Source organism: Oxyura jamaicensis, chromosome 22 (genome assembly GCF_011077185.1).
Source record: "Oxyura jamaicensis isolate SHBP4307 breed ruddy duck chromosome 22, BPBGC_Ojam_1.0, whole genome shotgun sequence".
NCBI classification, from domain to species: domain Eukaryota; kingdom Metazoa; phylum Chordata; class Aves; order Anseriformes; family Anatidae; genus Oxyura; species Oxyura jamaicensis.
Genome location: NC_048914.1, coordinates 3,468,587 through 3,486,508, shown reverse-complemented (window position 1 = coordinate 3,486,508; position 17,922 = coordinate 3,468,587). Strand labels below are relative to the sequence as shown.

The window sequence follows — 17,922 nt, the reverse complement described above, 5'->3', positions numbered from 1 at the left end:
GCAGCAGCCCGGCGCAGCGGCACCGTGCGCCCTGGTGCCTGCCCTGCAAAATAAAACTTTCGGGAAGCAGCCCTGTGGTGGAAAACATCCCTCTGCTGCTGCTCCGGGAACCTCTCTGCCCCCTGCTCCCTGCCTCATTTCCTTGGATTTGCTGTTTTTCACCATTTTCATCGTTTTTTGCCCATTTTCAGCCCTGGGGTTTTGCGCTCCCAGCCTGGCGCGGGGCTGCCCAGCGATCCCCCGGGTGTAGCGTGGCCCCAGGGAACTCAGCAGCCCCAGCACGGTGACTTTGAGCTCTCGGATTTAATCTCTCCCGTTCGTAATCTCTTCCCCTTAACAGCGTTTGATCAGGTGAGGGCTCCACCGAGGCACTTGGCACCGCTCGTGCTGGGGACGGGTTGCGTTCAGCAGGGATCCCCTCACCCTCCGGGCAGGAGGCGCAGTCCTCGAATGATCAGTTCCCCCCCAAAAATGCAGCCCACGGGAATCTGAACGCTTCTGCCCTTCCCCTGGGGGTACCGGGCTCCTTCGAAGGCACCAAATCAACACCCTACGGGCAAGGAGCCCCGGGCTGGATCCTGGCACGGGGACCCAGCAGGGAGCTCTGCAGGGTGCTGGGTCAGAGCAGGAGGGCGCAGCGTGCTCCTCCTGTCGGCTGAGAGCTGCCCCACAACCACCCTATTTAATGAGAAGCCGGCCTCCCAAAAGCCAGGAGGGCAGAAACGGGACCGGGCTGCCCGTGGCCACCCATCCTGCAGCCTCGCAGCATCGGGGGGTGGCCCTGCTCTGCGCCCCCCTTCCCCAGCAGGCCCCGTGGCCGAGCTGCTGGGGTGGAAAACGGCACGAGCAGAGCTTTGAAACCCTCCACCATCCTCCCCTGCATCCCGGGAGAAGGCAGGGAGGGGGCTCAGGAGCTGGGGGCTCCATCCCCAGCCTCGTTACTGGTCCCCCCCTCCCAGCCCTCCCCGGTGCTCAGTCGTCGGCCACGATGGACAGCGCCCGCAGCTCGCTCAGCTTGGCTTCGTTCTCCCGCTCCCGCTGCTCGTCGCTCAGGCCGGGCTGGTCGATCTGCGCCGTCAGGTCCCCGAAGATCTTGTGCATCTCCGTGTAGTAGACGACCTGGGGGAGAAAAAAGGGAGGGCAAATGAGCAGAGCTGGGGGTCACCCCCCCCAAATTTACCGGGGTCCCCCCCCCCCCCCTTACCCTGCCAGGCTCCCGTGGCCGAGAGCGCCCGTCGGCTTCGGGTTCCTGGTTCTAAAATAGCAGCCTCCCGTGTGGCGATGCCACCCCCCGGGGTTATTACAAACTCCTCACGTTCTCCTAACGCGCTGCCCGTCGCTGCTCGCGCCCAGCTGGGATGTCCCCTCCCTGCCACTGGTGGCACCGGAGCCGGTGGCACCGGAGCTTCGGCCCCGCAACAGGTCCCTGCAACGCGGGCAGGGGGACGGTGGGCATCTGATACCCCCCAAGAGGCTGGGTGGGTGGATGGGGGGGGGTCTTAATAACGTGCTAATTAGCTCCGCCAATTAACCGAGCAGCGCTTCCCGCAGCCAGCGGGTCGACGCAGGCAGATGGCACCGGGCTTGGGTGGCAGGGAGGGAGCCGGAGTTGGGCCCTGGGGGAGGAAGAGGAGGGTGCTCGGCTGCCTGGGGGGGGGGTGTGGGGGGAGAGAATTGGGGTGTGGGCTTGGGGCTGTGCCACGCATCGCCCCGCTCGCCCCCGGGGAAACGCAGCCCCCCCCGGGGAAACGCAGCCCCCCCGGGGAAACGCAGCCCGGTCCGTGCCCTGCTCCCCCAGCCCCAATTCCCCCGAGCACAGGGCAGGAGCCCTAACGAGCCCCCCGCCCCACGCCCTTCCCAAATCCCCCCCCCAAGGGGGGGGTCTGGGGGCTTGTCCCGCCGCTCCTGGCCCCATTTCGCAGAGGGGCACAGGCGAGGCTGGCGGCGGGGGCACGCGGCACGGTGCCGGTGCGGGTACCCGCAGTCTCCATGGAGACCATCTCCCCATCTCTCGCTCCAAGTGATGCTGATTTTGGGCAGGGACAGGGCAGCTGCTTGGGGGGTGGGGGGGGTCGTCCCGGACCCTTTTTATTACTCGATCCCCCCCCCCTCTTTCCCCTGGCTCCATCGGGGGCTGCCGTGGGGAGCAGCCAGCGGGTGATTCAGCAGCAGGGCTCATTTACTCGGTGACTAACGCGCCCCCAGCGGGGGCCCAGGGCGCCCCGGGGGGGGGCACCCGCCCCACCCCCCCCCCGCCCCCCCCCCCCCCGGTGTCCCCAAAACCTCCGAGGGGCCCTCCCCACACCCCCAAAACCTCCAGGGCACCCCGCGCCTCCGTGGCACCCACCTGGGGGCACCGCGCACGATGCCACGGGGCCAAATAAAGCTCGGTGCCCTCCGAGTCAGGGCAAATATTTTGGGTGCTGTTTCCCCCCCCCCAAACCCTCCTCAGCCGAGGCTCTTCTTGCAGGAGGTGCCCTCGGGGAAATGGCTCTCCCAGCAGGACCCAGACCCTTTCCAGTAGGAATTTGGGGGGGGGCTGCATGGCTCGCCACCTCCTGCACCGGATCGCGGCGGTCCCACAGACACGTTATCCCCCCCCAAAGAAATCGGGGTGAAAACTCAGAGCCAAGCGGCAGCTCGGAGGCGAGGAATTCCCGGCCGGGCTGGCTCGGGGAGGGCTTGCGAGGACGCGGCCGCCCTGCCCAGGAGCCCTCCTTTGTGGGCAGTGCTGAAAAGCCGCCAAAGCCTTCCTCGAACGGGGTCCTGGCAGTCTCGGGGGTGGGCTCCGGGGGGGACACCAGCCCCCAGAGCATCACCAGGAGATGGGGACGTGGCGGTGTCACCCCTCCGGTGGCCCCGTACCTGCTGCCTGCCAGCGGCTCAGTACTTTTCCAGCCCTGGCTGCCCTAAGCTCCGGCCACATCCCCTCGGATCCCATCTCCAGCTCGCGTTTGAGACCGAGCCAAAGGCCCCGAGCACACCTGTCTCGAACTAATTCTGTTTCGGGACGCCGTGTTCTCCCCATTTTCTATAGATCCTATTTACAATGCCCCGGCCGGGCGGCAGCGCGCGTTACCGTAGGTCCTGCGCAAAACAAAGCTTTGGGGCTGCTGCCAGGGCCCCAAGCCCACCGTGGCCATCCAGCCAGGCTCGAAATCCCCGTTTAATTCCCAGCTTCGCCACCAACCCGGAGCAGTATCACGCCTTCTAGCTGGAAAACAAAGCACGGCGAGGGGAGGAAGTGTTCCTCGCGCCGCCGACGGGGCACCGACGCTCCCCCTTTCATCTCCACGGGGCCACTTCAAAGCCCCCAGCCGGGGAAATATTTGCCTCCGCCGGCTCAGCCCGGGCACGTGGGTGGACAGAAGCATTTGGTGGGGGGATGTTGGAGCCTCTGCTCCCTCGTGGCACGCCGTCAGGACACACCCGGCTCCAAGCCGTGCCATGGGAACCCAAGCGCTTGGCACGATGGCCTCGGAGGGGCTGCTTAGGGTCAAGGCCCTACAGCCGCTGCTCCGGGGCTGTTTTTCCCTTTCTTGTAGGGCAGAGGCTTAGCAGCCAGTCCCTGATCCCAGTCCCTGATCCCAGTCCCTGTTCCTAATCCCTGTTCCCAGTCCCTGTTCCCAGTCCCTGTTCCTAATCCCTGTTCCCAGTCCCTGTTCGCAGTCCCTGATCCCAGTCCCTGATCCCAGTCCCTGATCCCAGTCCCTGTTCCCAGTCCCCGTTCCCAGTCCCCGTTCCCAGTCCCTGTTCCAAATCCCTGTTCCCAGTCCCTGTTCCCAGTCCCTGATCCCAGTCCCTGTTCCCAGTCCCCGTTCCCCGTCCCTGTTCCCAGTCCCCGTTCCCAGCCCATCACCGTGCCGCTCGCCACGTCTCATTTCAGCCCCCTACTTTTTTTTTCCAGGGGCAGAAAAAAAACAGGAAAACTGCCTCCACGTGGCAGCTTCGCCTCGGGGACGAGGTCTCCGAGCACCACGGAGCCCGGCACGCCCCGGTTCCTTGAGAGCTGTGCGCCCATGGCCCCGTGGGCCGTGCTCCTCGAGCGATCGCTGGTAGAGATGGGGGCAGAGGGGCTGAAAATAGAAGTGGCACCGAGCAACAAAAAAGCCCCGAGAAGTCACAGCTCAGCGAGGCGTGGAGGCAGAGCAAGGCCCCCGAAGTGGGGTTTGGGGTAAATGGGCTGGCACGGGACCGGCACCGGGCAGCGCAGCCCTGGGATGGGGACAGGATGGGGACGGGGTTGGGACAGGGATGGGGATGGGATGGGGACAGGGTTGGGACAGGGATGGGGATGGGATGGGCTCAGGGATGGGGACAGGGATGGGGACAGGGCCACAGCACCCCTGCCACCGTCCCCCCGGCCAGGCCCCTGCAGGTGAGCAGCCGCTGCAGTGAGTCAGGGCTCCCGGGTGCTATTCCTGGCTTGCCACTGACTCATTAAGTTACCTTGGGCAAGCCACTTCCCTTTTCTTTTTTTTTCTTTTTTTTTTCTTTCATTTTTTCAGCCATCTGCAGCAGGGGAAACGCTGCGCAGCCCCCGGGGTGTGCGGAACACAGGGGGGGCATAAACGGGGCTCGTGGGAGCAGCAGGGTGGGGAGCAGCCCCGTGTCGGGTGCCGGGGCACCCTGCGCCCTGCTCGGGGCACCCTGCTCGGGGCACCCTGCTCCAGCTCCCCCCGGCGTCCACGCCGGGCTCCCCGACGAGCGGAGGCAGCAGCCAGCTGGCAGCAAAAAAAGGAGGCCGGGCCATTTTGGGGCAAGGACGGAGGGGCAAGGCTGCTCTCCGGGGAAAGCGCCAGCAGCTCCCCGATGCCCAGATAGGGCAGGCGGCGTTTGGGTTTCAAGGTCTCGGCCAAACGAGCCACCCACGGGGCGAGCGGCCGGGGAGGGTTCGCGTAGCTTGGCAGGGGGAAGGGGCGGCGAAACTTCGCCGTGGCTCCAGGGAGTCTGGTTGTTTCAGCTGCCACGGCTGGAACACGGAGCCCCGCGCTCCCGATTGCTAAGGGAACAGCTAGAACAGCATCCCCAGCGTCGAACCAGGCGGCGGCGGGGGGGAAACGGGCGCCATCTGCTAGGTGAATCAGCCCGCAGGCAGCTCGCTGGCAGCTCTGCGGAGAGGCCTCGGGTCGGAGGTGAGCCCCAGCACGTGCTCCATCGGCCGCGCACCTCCCCGCAGCCGTCCCGCGGCACCCGGGTCACCGCCGCCTCCTGGTGCTCGGCGCGCGCGCGCGTGGCCGAGGGGCCCAGGGGTCAGACCTTCCCCAAGCTCCTGCAGCGGGGGGAGAGGGGGTTGGAGCCCCAAATCCCGCCTGCCTGGACGAGACGGTGCCGCGCACTAAGGGGACAGCCCAGCGCTGCTCTCCCGTGCTCGATGCAGGTTAGATCCCGGTGCTGTTCCTCCCCAGCCTCAAGGAAGAAAGTGAAGGAGGAGCAGCAGCAAAGCAGGGGAGCGAGCTGAGGATGGGGAGGAAAGGGAGCCGGGCTTTATGTAGGCCACCCCTCCTGCAAACCCTCTGTGCGCACATTGCGCAGCCTCCTCTGTCCCTGCCAGCTCTGGTTGCCACCAGCCAGAAATCCTCAGGCTGAGCCCTGAGCGTTTTGTTTCATCATCGCCACCAAAATCCGAGCTCAGGAGGACGAAAGCGCAACGGAGCCGACGAGCCACCGAACGCCGGCGGTTGACGTACAAGCAGGGCTCGGAGCGCTTTACGCACGGGCCAGGACGTGGCACGGGCACCAGGACCGGGCCTGATTTGAGGCAGATCCGCAGGAAATGGTGAAATCAATCCTTTCCGTCGGGCAGGCAGCCCGCACCACAGCACCACGGGTGCCAGCAGAAAGCCAAGCTGCTCTTCTGCCAGGGCAGCACCCCACGGCGACCCGCCTGGTGTCCCAGCATCGCTCCCTCTGCCTTTTGGCAGTAATAAAATCGCTGCAGATTTGAGTATAGGAACCAGAGGATGGCTACGTGTCACCTAGGTGGTGCTCAGCTCAACAAAGCGGTTTGCTCAGGGCCAATTCAGGCCCCGGGGGACCTCTGGAGCTCATCTCACCTGCGCCCGGACCAGGGACTCGAAGCTGGGCTTGAAGTAATCGATGCGGCTGCTGTAAAACTTGGGCATCTCCTCCAGGAGCTGCTTGTTTTTGGCCTCGAAGTCCTCCTTCACCGGCCGCAGCTCCTCGCGGGCCTGCGAAACGAGACGGGAGCGGGGTCAGGCGCCGGGGAAAGCCCTGCCATGGGGAGAGCTTCGAGGATGTGCCCTCACCTGAGGACAACCGGTGACCAAAATCCCAAAGTTTGGGCCCCAGCTCCGCCCCAGGCCATCGGGAAAACCTCAGGACACCGCAGGGGCTGCTGGAGAGGAGAACACGAGCTGGCCGCTCCTCTCCCTGCACGAGGACGGGGGCAAAAAATGTCCCCAGGAGACACCCCAGCGGCTCCGGGACTGGTCCTGCTGGTGCTGAGCCCCCAGGGCTGTGTCCCCCCAGGTCTGTGTCCCCAGGGCTGTGTCCCCCAGGGCTGTGTCCCCCCAGGTCTGTGTCCCCCCAGGGCTGTGTCCCCCCAGGGCTGTGTCCCCCCAGGTCTGTGTCCCCAGGGCTGTGTCCCCCAGGGCTGTGTCCCCAGGGCTGTGTCCCCCCAGGTCTGTGTCCCCAGGGCTGTGTCCCCCCAGGGCTGTGTCCCCAGGGCTGTGTCCCCCTGGGCTGTGTCCCCCCAGGGCTGTGTCCCCCCATCCTCACGCCCTGTGATTCCCAAGAGCATCGCCAGCTTCTCCCCCCTCTCCACTTTCGCCCGTGACCTTCAGCTGAGCGAGCCCACCCGGCTTCTTTAAACAGAAGCGTGGGGAGCAAGGGAAATGTCTCCGGGATGGTGTGGAAAAGGGCAGGAGGGGGTGGGCAGTGAAATATTAGAACCCGTCCAAGTCTGGCGCTTAATCCTGCCGCAATTCCGACGGGCGGGGGGGGCGCCACGGTGCCAAAAACCCCGGAAAGGAGCAAATTTGGGGTCGGGCAGGAATGGGGAAGAAAGGCAGCCGGGCTGGGACGGGGAGCGTTTTAATTCAGGGGGGAGCAGCGTTTTAGCTCGGCCAGCATCGAGCAGCACCAGGCTTCGGGCTCGGGAGGGAAGGCAGATATTTGACGGCCAGCCCTTGCTGAGATCCCCCCCCAGTTTGCCACCAAATTCGGGGACACAAATTGGGGCTTTGGGGCTTCTCAGCTCCGGCTCCAGCGGGCGTCTGAGCTCACGCCGCGGTGAGCTAAGGTCTTTGGGGGGGGGGGGGGGGGGAATTATATCACAGGGAAGTTCATTAGGGGGAAGAAAAAAATGAAATAACTAAAACCTGCTTAATCGCCAGGACAAAAGCGCTCGCAGTTTTCCAGCCGCAGCTTTAGGCACCGAGGCTAAGCAGAGTTAAGCGGCTTACGGCTAAACCCGAGGTCTCTTTTGTCAGCGCCGATGGGGCTGTTCCTTAACACAAAACTTCACTCCGTCGTCAGAAAACCCACGGCCTTTTGGCTCCCGAGAAAGCCACCCGGCTCCTGCCAGGATCCCGCAACCGTTCTGCGGGAGCAGAGCCCCGGGCGAGAATTTAATAATAAAACGATGGAGACGCTGCTCGAATTCGGGAGAGAAAAGGGAATCTGGCAAAGCGGCCCACCGACCGGTTACTGCGATTTTCCAGGACGAATTTTTTCACAACAGGTGGCCAGCACGACGCCTCGGGAGGCTCTGATCTCTGCCTCTCTGCCCACAGCTGCTCGGGCAGGCGCTGAGGGCGAGGGGAATTCCGCCCGCTGCCTGCTCGTCCCAGCGTTTTCTCTTCCCGTGGATTTTTTTTATTATTATTTCCCTTTATTTTAAAAACTTAAAGCTCAGCTTGGCTCCGAGAGAGCTTCACCCCAGCCCTGGGCTCCCAGGTGGCCACGAAGCTCGTGGCCAGGGTTGCCCCAAGGCTTCGGGGCCGTACCTGGTGCAGCTTGGCGAGGACGGGGCCGGTTCTCTCCTTCTCCTCGTACTTCTCCACCTTGGACTGCAGGCGCTTGTAGTCCTGCAGGGTCTGCTCGCGGCGCTTCACGGCCATGTTCAGGCTGGGGAACACGCTGCTGAACCTGCCGGGGAGAAGGGCACGGGAGGGGTTTTGAGCGGGGACGTGACACCGAAGCCAATCTGCCGCCCCAAAGCCCCTCAGGGAAACGTGCCACCCCAAAGCCCCTTGGGGAACCTATCACCCCAAAGCCCCCCCCCGGGGAATCTGTGACCCCAAAGCCCCCCAATTCCAACAGGGGCACTCGGCAGCCCCGCCGCTGTCCCTCCAGGCCGGTGGGAGCTGGGGAAAAAGCGCCGCCGTCGCGCCCCAGGTGCCCCTAAATCCCCATTTCGTCACGCGCCGTCGTGGCACTGCAAAGCCCTTCAGATCTCCCGCAGCTTCTGCCAACAGCTGCACCACGGTGGGACACGAGAAGCAAAACGAAGCCCTGGGAGGTACTGAGAGGGGCCAGCAGGGCGCAGGATACGGCCCCGGCACGGCAAAACGCAGGGGATGGAGGAGAAACACGGCCGGGAGCTGCAATCCCTGCTCTGCCCTCGCGCTGCCGGCCCCGATTCCTTCCCAAATTCAGCCCCGTGCAGGGCCAGGATCGAGAAAACGCTGAATAAAAACACCCGGGGGGGGGTCAGCACAGCCCGGTCCCAACCCAAAACCTTTCCTTAGGTTCCTCCAGGGGGCTGGAAGAAAGGCTGAAGTCACACAGATCCACGATTCACGACTCCTTGCCGAGGTACAGGAGTTTGGGGGGTTTTTGTTAGGGTCAATCCACGTCTTTCGGGGTGTGTTTTTCAACAACCATCAGAAAAAAAATCCAGCCCGATTTGGGAAGCCTGGTAAAAGCGCTCCGAAGGTCCCAACCTGCTTCTGGGCTTGCCTGCCAGCCCTTCTGGTTTTACCATTAATTATTTTTAACGGCTTTCCCCCCTCTCTCCCAGCTGCCGTGTTTAAGAACAGGGAAAGCTGCCTTATCTGGGACGGGGACGGAAGCTGCCCCGGAGAACAATGCCGTTAATTCGGGCGAGCAAAGCAAAGAGGAAAAAAAAAAATACCACTTTTTCCCCGTTTCCTTGTGCGTGCGTAGCTTGCTGATGCGTTTCTTTTCCCCAATATTTTGCTTCAAAAAGCAAAAAGCAGGCACGGGAACGGCACCCAAGTGTCCCTGCGTGGCCGTTCACCCCAGAGGTGAAGGGAGCAGGAGAAATATTCACTGCTGCGGCTGCCGGCCCCGTTCCCCAGCTTTTTTGGGGGGGAACCCTGATCCCAAACCCCCGTCTCCCGCACGGCAAGGCTGGCGAAGCGCTCCGCACCCCAGACAGAAGGACTGGCGGCAGCCAACGATGCGCCAGGCTGGGGGCAGCTTCCTATTATTAAAACGTGTTACGAATCGAGGAAACGGGAACATCTGACGGCGAGGACGGGGGAATGTTTCGGAGCGTGGCAGCGGAGGCAGCTGGGGGTGAGGGGAAGGCAGGACCCGGAGCTTTGCTCCCAAATTCCAGCCCTGGGCGTCCGCGGCAGCGCACGGCGAGGCCGGTGCCGTTCAAACCTCATCCCTCCGTGCTCACCCCGAAGGTGCCACCGTGTGCAGAGCCAGAGCCTTTTGTCCCCGAGCTTTTAACGGGTTGGGGTTTAATTGTTCCTCGCTTGGACGGCGGAACACGGCCGTGCGCTGCGGCCCCGGTGGCTGAGGACACCCGCGCTGCCATGCGCTCACCCGGTGGCGTCCCCGCTCCGAGCAAAGCCACAAAAACGCCACCCAGCCGCTGCTCCCAAACACCCCCGGAGCACCCCGACCTCCCCGGGCACCCTCCCGAGGCCATCCCACGGGGACAGCGGTCTCCAGAGACCACCCGTTGGCACCGGGAACCACGGCGCCACCCACTGCGGGCTCCGCCAGCCGTGTCCGTGGCGGGAGGCGCAGCTGGGAGCTGAATTACGGGCCTGGAGCAACCTGAAAAAGTCATCAGGGAGCAGGAGGCCGGCCGGGCGTCACCCTGCCATCCAGCTGGCCCCCCGAGTGTCAGATGCTGCTGCCCTGACGTGGCTTTTTATGGTAAACCTCCCGCGCCGTCACATCGGGATGCCAGCAGCCTGCGGGGGCTCCCACCGGGTCCCGGCTGCGCAGGGCTGCGAGCGCAGGCTCACCGGCCCATGGGCTGCGGCGAAAATTCCTCCTCCTTTTGCCCCAAAACGTGCCCCGAAAGGGGGCTGGGTGGCCGGGGACACGGCACGGGAACGGGGGCTGCACGGAGGGAGGGGTCGGGGTGCCCAGATTTCGAGGTGGGCACGGCACAAAGGCGCGCGGTGCCAGCAGCAGAACGGTAACGTCAGCGGCTCCCGGTTGCAGCTTTTGTAGAAATAATCCCGATAATTAACGAGCTGGCCACGGGGACGAGCAGCGCCATCAGGCCACAGGGCCACGTCTTGATTTCTGGGTTACGTCCCCAACGGGGGGCAAAGAACCTCGAACCGCCCAGGTGCCTCCCCAGTGCCGGCGGGGTGGCCTCGACCCTACAAACCCAGCTGTTCCCCCGCGACGTATGGGGCAGGAGAAGCTGGGAACGGGGTCGGGGATGGGCCCATCGCCGCCTCGTGGGGTGGCAGAGCGCCAAAAGCCACCTCTGGGGCTGCCAAGCATCGTGTCAGCACCGTGCGCTGGCTTTAAACTGCGTTCTTCCCCTCTTCTGAGAGCTTTCTCCCGCCCGCTCGGCACTTCCCCGGTGCTCACACATGAAAAGCGGCACCGAGAGGAGCGGAGAATTAGCGTGCAGCCCTCTTACATCCGACAAACCCCGTCCCGCAGGGCAAGAGCAAAGCCTTTGGCTCTGCAACGCAGCAAGGGGGAACGCAGGAGAGCATCGGCGGCACGGTTTCCACGCGCTTTGAAGTTAAATCTGGTTTTATAGCCAAAAAGGCTGGATCGTTTTCTTGTCCCTAGCATCAACTCAAGCGTTTTTTCCCCCTTTTTTGTCCCTAGCATCGACTCGAGTGGTTTTTTCCCCCCTTTTTTGTCCCTAGCATCAACTCAAGTGTTTTTTTCCCCCTTTTTTGTCCCTAGCATCGCCTCGGTGAGATTTTGCAGCCCGTAACGGAAGGCCACCGTGCTCCGGCGGCGCTTTAAAAATAAAGAAGAGCTGCAGAAGCTGCAGCTCGAGCCTGTTACCGTGTAGGCACAGCAGCTACCGACCCCCAAGGCCTTTTCCAGGAGGAAACGGGGCCCCCCCAAGCCCCCCTGGACACCTCGGCGAGCTCGTCCCGTGCCGGAGACGCTGGCAGCGGGTCGCTGAGCCACCTGGCTTCATGTTCACAGGATTGAGATCAGCTCAGGGAGGGAAGCGTGCTGCTCCGTCAGCCTGATCTGCAGCGAGTCGAGGCTGCCCCTCGAAGGAATTCCTCCGTGTGATCCCCCCGATAACCCGTGAGCGCTGAGATTCCACCCGAAGGTCGGGGAGAATTGGGTTTCTTTGCCGTTTTGAAGCCCTGCCTGGGTTTTTCCCCCTTTTACAGGAGGGATCCGCGTCCAGAATCGCCATCTCGAGCCATTGCCAGGGGTGCTAAACACAAGCGGAGGGCGGTAGGAAGATCCCCGCGCCTGCCAAGTTATTCCCAGGACGTCACGAAGGGCTGAGTGGCCGCGTGTTAATTACAAAACCTCCTGCTGGAAAGCCTGGCAGCCCCAAAAGCCCCCAAAAGCTCCAAGCACACCCCCCTGCCTCCCAATCCCTGCCCTAAAAGCCCCGTGAGGGTCCCAAATCTCTTTCCACGTGCTCGATCGAGCGTTTTAACCCCGGCAGCCAGGCTCGAGGACGAGGGCCGAGGGGCGGCAAGCCCACGGGGGAGCGACCTCCAAAGAGCAAAGGGAACGGAAACGAGCTCGGAGCACCAACCCCGGCAGCAGGAGCTGGATTTTAGCAAGCCAAGGGAAGCCTCAAAGGCAAATCCTGGCTGTTTCGCCCACCCCCTGCACGTGGAGCAAGGAGAAGGATTCCTCCCCGTGCCGACAGACAGGGACGGAAAGCCCCGCAGGCGCCGGTATTTACTGATAAGCCCAACACCATCCCCTGGAGGTGCCACGTTGACACCAGGCGAGCGGTTCTGACAGCCAAAAACATGCCCAGACCCCAGCCCCTCGCTCCGTGCCCCCCCTTTTAACACAAAGCGGCCAAATTTGGGGCTGGCTCCGAGAAAATTTGCCGGCTCCGGTGCTGAAAACAGAGGGGAGGGGAGGTAAAACAGCAGCGGCACGGGGCATTAGGGCCCTGGGCATGGAAGCAGCTTGCAGAATAAGCTGCCGCTGCTCCTTGTCACTTTTTAGGCAGCGGATTACGGCGCAGGCAGCTTAGGAGGAGCAGGTGAGGGGAGATGCCAGGGGATCAGGAAAAGGAAATCCAAATTCCTGCCTCCCCGCTGCCCGCCAGGGGACAGGGGGAAACGTGGCGGCGAGCTGCTCTTGAGACGAGGGTTTAGCCCTGAAAAAAGAATTAATTTTGTATTTTTTTTTTAGGAGGAAAAGTAAGAAATCACCCGATTCTCTGAATTCTAAACACCGTTGCCACCTCGTCTCCGCTCCAGCCTGCCGTAATTAAAGGACAGGGAGCTGCCACGGGGGATCAAAGCGCCGTCAGGATCCCTCCGCTGCCGCCTTCGTTAGCTCGCCAGCTCTGCCGGCCGGTCTCCTGCTCGAAAATTGGGAACTTCCCCCTCGTCCCCCCCCCGGCGTTCACCTGCTGGGGTGCTGGAGGAGCAGGATGAGCCCTCAGCCCGTGCCGGGCGCCCGCTTGTGCCCAGGCTCGCCGGGTCCGGGCACGCGGCTTCCTTCCCACACTGATCTCAGGCAGTGTTTGGGGCATTAAAACCAAGAAAAGGGCTCGAGGCGCAGGGAAAAAATGATGCGAGAATGGAGTTTTCCTCCCCGTTTCGCAAGCGCCTCGAGCATGCCCAGGCTGGCACGCACGTGCGCTCATCCCCGCGGCGTTATCGTAGGGACAGGGGCTTGGAAAATAAAAGGATGCAGGAGGGGTTATGGTAGCACTGGGTGCGGGGGGACGAAGAGCTCCGGAGACGCAGAAGTGCTGGAGGAGGAGGAGGAGGAGGTCCGGAGAGGCCCGAGGAAGGCTCAGCGCGAGGCCGAAGCATGCGGGCTATGCCGGGGGATGCCTGCCATGCCTCAGCCCGTGCCCACGCCGTCCGTCGCGGGCCCGTCCGCCCACCAGGAAGGGGAAATGAAAAGCAGCCCTTCCGAGGCAGGGCGAGGAGCAGCAGAAAAAGAATAAAATAAAATAAAAATACCCCAAGCGGGCTGGGGATTTAGGCTCAGAGCCGCGGGCCAGGGGGGTGCCGGGCAGCCGTGTGGCTAGCTTTGTGCGTGAAATCCTCATCAGGGGCCCGTAAGGACACGAAAGCTGCTTTTCCTTTTCCGGTCCCCGGCACCCCTGGGGCTCCTCGGGGCTGCTGCTGCCAGGGGAGGACGTGCAGGGAGAGGGCTCAGGGGTGGCTGAGGGGGGTGAGAAGCCCCCAGACCCTCGTGTGTGCATGGCCTGGGGGGGCAGCAGGGCTCGGCTGCAATCCTCGGGGTGGGTTTTGCTGCCCGGATGGGATTTGGGTGCTAAATGTTGGGTTTTAGGGCCGATGTCAGGCTTTAAGGCTGCAGCTGGGGGATGGGGACGGGGCACAGAGCTGAGGGGACGGTGGCACCGCGGTGACACCGTGGCCGCCGCTCGGACGGACGGAGCTGGTTAAACCGAGAGGCTGCGGGAACGAAAAGCGGCTCCGAACGCGGAAGGCATTAAAGGTTGTGAATCTCCAAACCACCTGGCTCCCCCTAAGCTGCTTCCTTCCTCAGCCACCGGCACGCCAGAAGGGACACCGAGGTGACGGCGCGTGGTCCGTCACCGGCCCGGACGCACCTCGCTGGAAACGGCGAGGGGGAAGCAAAAACCCAGCCGGTTTCCACCGCCGTGCCCCAAAAACGCCGATCCGGCGCGAATTTGGGCTGCAGGAGGGGAGCGGATCCCTCCTGACCTTCCCCAGCTCCCCCTTCCCAGCCCGAGCCCCCTGGAAATCCACTGCTGCTTTCTTCCACGTGGGTTACCGTAACCTATTTCCCCCAGAGCTACCATCCCTGGAGCCTGCACTGCACATGTGCCTCCGATTACAGCACGGCTAATTGCTTGGCTTATATTTATCTGTGTCTTTGGCTAATAAACCACGGAAGACCACCAGTGAAGCCGTAATACAGCGCAGCTGTCGGAGCAGAGCCCGTTTCTAGGTCAAAGCCAGTTTGGGAGAGGCTGGGGAGAGCCGTGTCGGAGCGGGGAAGCCCTACCTAGCTAGAAATCAGAGCTCCCCGAGGCAACTTGCATTAATCCCCAACTTTTATCCCCGAAACGTCGCCGGGTTTTCTCCGGCAGCAGGACAAGGGGAGGCACAAGCTTTGAGTTCCTCTCCTGCATCTCGTCAGCCTCCAAAAGGACCCCTGGGCTTCTCAGAAATGTTCCTGGCTCGTCCTCGCACGTACCTATGCTGCTGGAGAGTCACAAGGAGGGAGGGAAGGGAAGGATTTCTGCTCGGTTTTTGTTCGGCACAGCCTCCAGGCGGGGGGCGGGAGCGGCTTAAGAGCACGCAGCGACCGCTCGCAGGTGCCAAAGGGCAGGAAAGGGGGGAAAAAAACCCCACCATATTCGAGTCCAATGGAAATTTAGGAAGCTGGAGAACTGCCAGGGCTGGGAAGGAGCCAGGGCGCTGAAGTAAACACCCTGGTGTCCATTTAACCGAGGATGGGAATGATAAAAGGCGACCTGAGCGCTTCGCCCCACGCGAGGAAACCTCGCAGCGAGGGACGATGCCGAGCTCAGGCCGACCAGCGCCGGGTCCTGCGAGGGACCTGGCGTTTCCCCGGCGTTTCCCTAGGGCAGGAATCCTGACGTGATCCTGCACGGACGCCTCCAAAGGGGTCCTGCCCCTGCCGCGCCTCCGCCCCGAGCCAAATGACAGCGGCGGCGACGCAGGAACGGCTTCGAGCTAAAGCTTGGCCGGGGGGGGGGGGGGGGGGGGTTAAAACGCGAGGAGAGGTTTGCAGGAAAAAAAAAAAACTAATAAAAGGTTTTCTCCTTGGTTTCACCACGAGCTGGGAGGAAAAAAATAAAATAAAAAAAGAAGGGAAGATTTCAGACGCACGAGCCCTTCTTCCAATTTTAACAGAATGCTGGAAGAAGAAGTTAATGTATCTTTCATGAGGACAATCTAGATAATAAGCAACACAATTCCACAGCACAAGCCTGTGGGTTTTTTTTTCCCTTTCTTTCTTCTTTTTTTTTTTTTCTTTTCCCCTAAATAACCAAGGATTTCTGGCCGTTGATAAGCGACCGGGGCGACGCTCGAGTCACCAAACATCCCCCAGACCAGCGGCGCGGCGCAACCTCACGCACGGGGCGGGGCGCAAGGATTTTGGCTTTCGGATTCGGGCAGAAACAACAACTTTAAGGAAAAAAAAAAAAGAAAAGAAAACCGCAAAAACAACCACCCCGTGTCAAAGCTAAACTCAAATTGTTATTCAGCAATTTGCAACACTTACTGTCATATTAAAGTCATTTTATTTTATTTTCGCTCGCCTGCTCCGTTCCCCTAACAAAAGCGGCAAAGCTCCGGGTTTCGGGAGATGTTTGGCGCGGCGGCGACCCTAAAACGTTTTGGGGGGGACAGCGACACCGACACCGCTCAGGGCTGCCGGCAGCGCTGGCAATCGGGCAGGCAGGGGGGATTTTTTTTTGTCAACAATCGGATTTTTTGTCAACTCGGTGACAAAACCGCTGCGGCGCCGAGGCGCGCCCGAGCCGTGACGCGCCGCGCGGCTCAGGTTAACTTCTGATGGCAGGGAGGAAAAAGGGGGGGAACGGGGAAACCTGCGCCCGGAGCAACGGTGTCAGCAGCTGCAGCTCGCACGCCCCGCTAAGGTTTTAGTTCCAAGCCGTGCGAGCTGTGGATGGGCACGGTTTGGAGAGGTCTGGCTCCGGCACCGAGCCTGGCTGCCGGTATATTGCTTGGGGAAAGCCCTGCAGCCCCGAATCCCTGCAGCCCCGAATCCCTGCAGCCCCGAATCCCTGCAGCCTCAAAGCCCTGCAGCCCCAGCCCCAAAGCCCAGCAGCTCCCAGCCCCAAAGCCCAGCAGCTCCCAGCCCCAAAGCCCCCAAGCCCTGCAGCCCCCAGCACCAAAGCCTTGCAGCCCCCAGCCCCAAAGCCCTGCAGCCCCCAGCCCCAAAGCCCTGCAGCCGCAGCCCTAAATCCCTGCAGCCTCAAAGCCCCGCAGCCCCCAACCCCAAAGCCCTGCAGCTCCCAGTCCCAAAGCTCCCAGCCCCAAAGCCTTGCAGCTCCAGCCCTAAATCCCTGCAGCCCCAGCCCCAAAGCTCCCAGCCCCAAAGCCCTGCAGCCCCAAAGCCTTGCAGCTCCAGCACTAAATCCCCACAACCCCCAGCCCTAAATCCCCGCAGCCCCCAGCCCTAAATCCCTGCAACCCCAAGGCACAGGGACCACTCTCCTCCTGGCTGGGGGTCCCTGCACGACTGCAGCACCTGAAGCATTTAAAGCATCGAGCAGAGGGCTGCAAGATGCTTTGCCAGGGTCTCGGCTGCCCCGACCCTTTATCCGTTACCAGCCTGGGACAGGGAACGCCGCCTGGTTCTCTGTCCCTATTCCCCACCTGCCCGCTGCCTGGATGGCACTACGACGGCTCTTCCCTTTGGTGTGGGGTAACACGGAGGAGTTTTCCCTCAAAGCAAAATAAAAACATTTCCGTGCTTCAAGACAAACATTTCTACCCTTTTTTTTTTTTATAGCAAACCTGCACAGGGAAGGGGTTGGCTCAAACACGCAAGCGCCCGCTGCCCGCAGCGCCCCTGCCCGCTGCCCGCTCATGCTTTGTCCTTTTCAACTGGAAAGAAAGGCTGGAAGTCACCAACACGCCTCTGGATGATCCAATGCGCTCGTCACCACTCATCCCAGGTGTTTCTTTAAGGGACGGATAAATAAATCCGGCACTAGGACGCGAGCTCTCCGCCTTTGCCACCAAGGGGGACGCCGGTTTGGCACGGGGGCGTACATGGGCGGCTTTAAAAAGGAGCACGGTTGTGACAAACACGCGAGGCGAGGCCGGTACTTACTTTTTCAAAGGCTCTATGACTGTCTTTTGGATCTGGTTCACCTGTTGGAAGCAAGAGGGGTGATTACGATTACACGCCGGGCTCGCCGAAGAAGCGTTCGCACGGCGCCTGCCACGGGCTGAGCGGCACCGCGGTGCCCTCTAACCAAAAACCAGCGGCTGCTAAAACCCCCGGCACGAAGAGAGGCAGAAAAAGCGTTCACGGAGAGTTTGATGGGGGAAAACACCTTGGAGGTGAGGACGAAGAGGGAAGGAGGACGCGGCTGGAAGGGACAGAGCTACCCCCGAGCACCCCGCGCCTCCCCAGCGCCACGCTCACCTTCTCCTGGTTGAAGGAGTCCATCCTCTTCATCGCCGTGTCGAAGGCCGTGACCATCTCCAGGAAGCCGGGCTCCTGCTCGCACAGGGGGTTGGACAGCAGGTCCGAAGAGATTTTCACGGCCGACTTGGACATGGCTGAGCGTGGACGAGGCCGGGGGCGTGCGAAGGGAAGCGGAGAGGGATGGGGTTGAGAGGCTGGAGCCACACACCCGCGCGCGTCCCCCGGGAACCCAGCCCAAACCCTGCCAACGGGATGGATTCGGGGACTTCTGCACCCAAGGGGAGGTCAGCGCAACCTTCCTGGGGGACGGGCGAGGGATGAGAAGGGGGAAAACCAGCCATTCCTTCACGTAAACACCCCGAGAACTGTTTTTATATAAGTTAAGCCTGCACCGCT

At 62.3% G+C, this 17,922-nt stretch overlaps 1 protein-coding gene across 1 annotated transcript in view; it reads right to left on the bottom strand.

Moving 5' to 3' along the window:
- Positions 1 to 284: 284 nt before the first annotated feature.
- Positions 285 to 17,922, bottom strand: part of BIN3 (bridging integrator 3) — a 33,195-nt gene continuing 15,557 nt past the window's right edge. Inside the window, exons 5-10 of the mRNA XM_035345119.1 lie at positions 17,524 to 17,660; positions 17,206 to 17,246; positions 7,971 to 8,112; positions 6,057 to 6,191; positions 845 to 1,119; positions 285 to 796 (exon numbers count right to left, since the gene is read on the bottom strand). Of these exons, the coding sequence (XP_035201010.1) occupies positions 973 to 1,119; positions 6,057 to 6,191; positions 7,971 to 8,112; positions 17,206 to 17,246; positions 17,524 to 17,660 (602 nt within the window). The 3' untranslated portion in view covers positions 285 to 796; positions 845 to 972. The remainder of the gene's footprint in view (positions 797 to 844; positions 1,120 to 6,056; positions 6,192 to 7,970; positions 8,113 to 17,205; positions 17,247 to 17,523; positions 17,661 to 17,922) is intronic.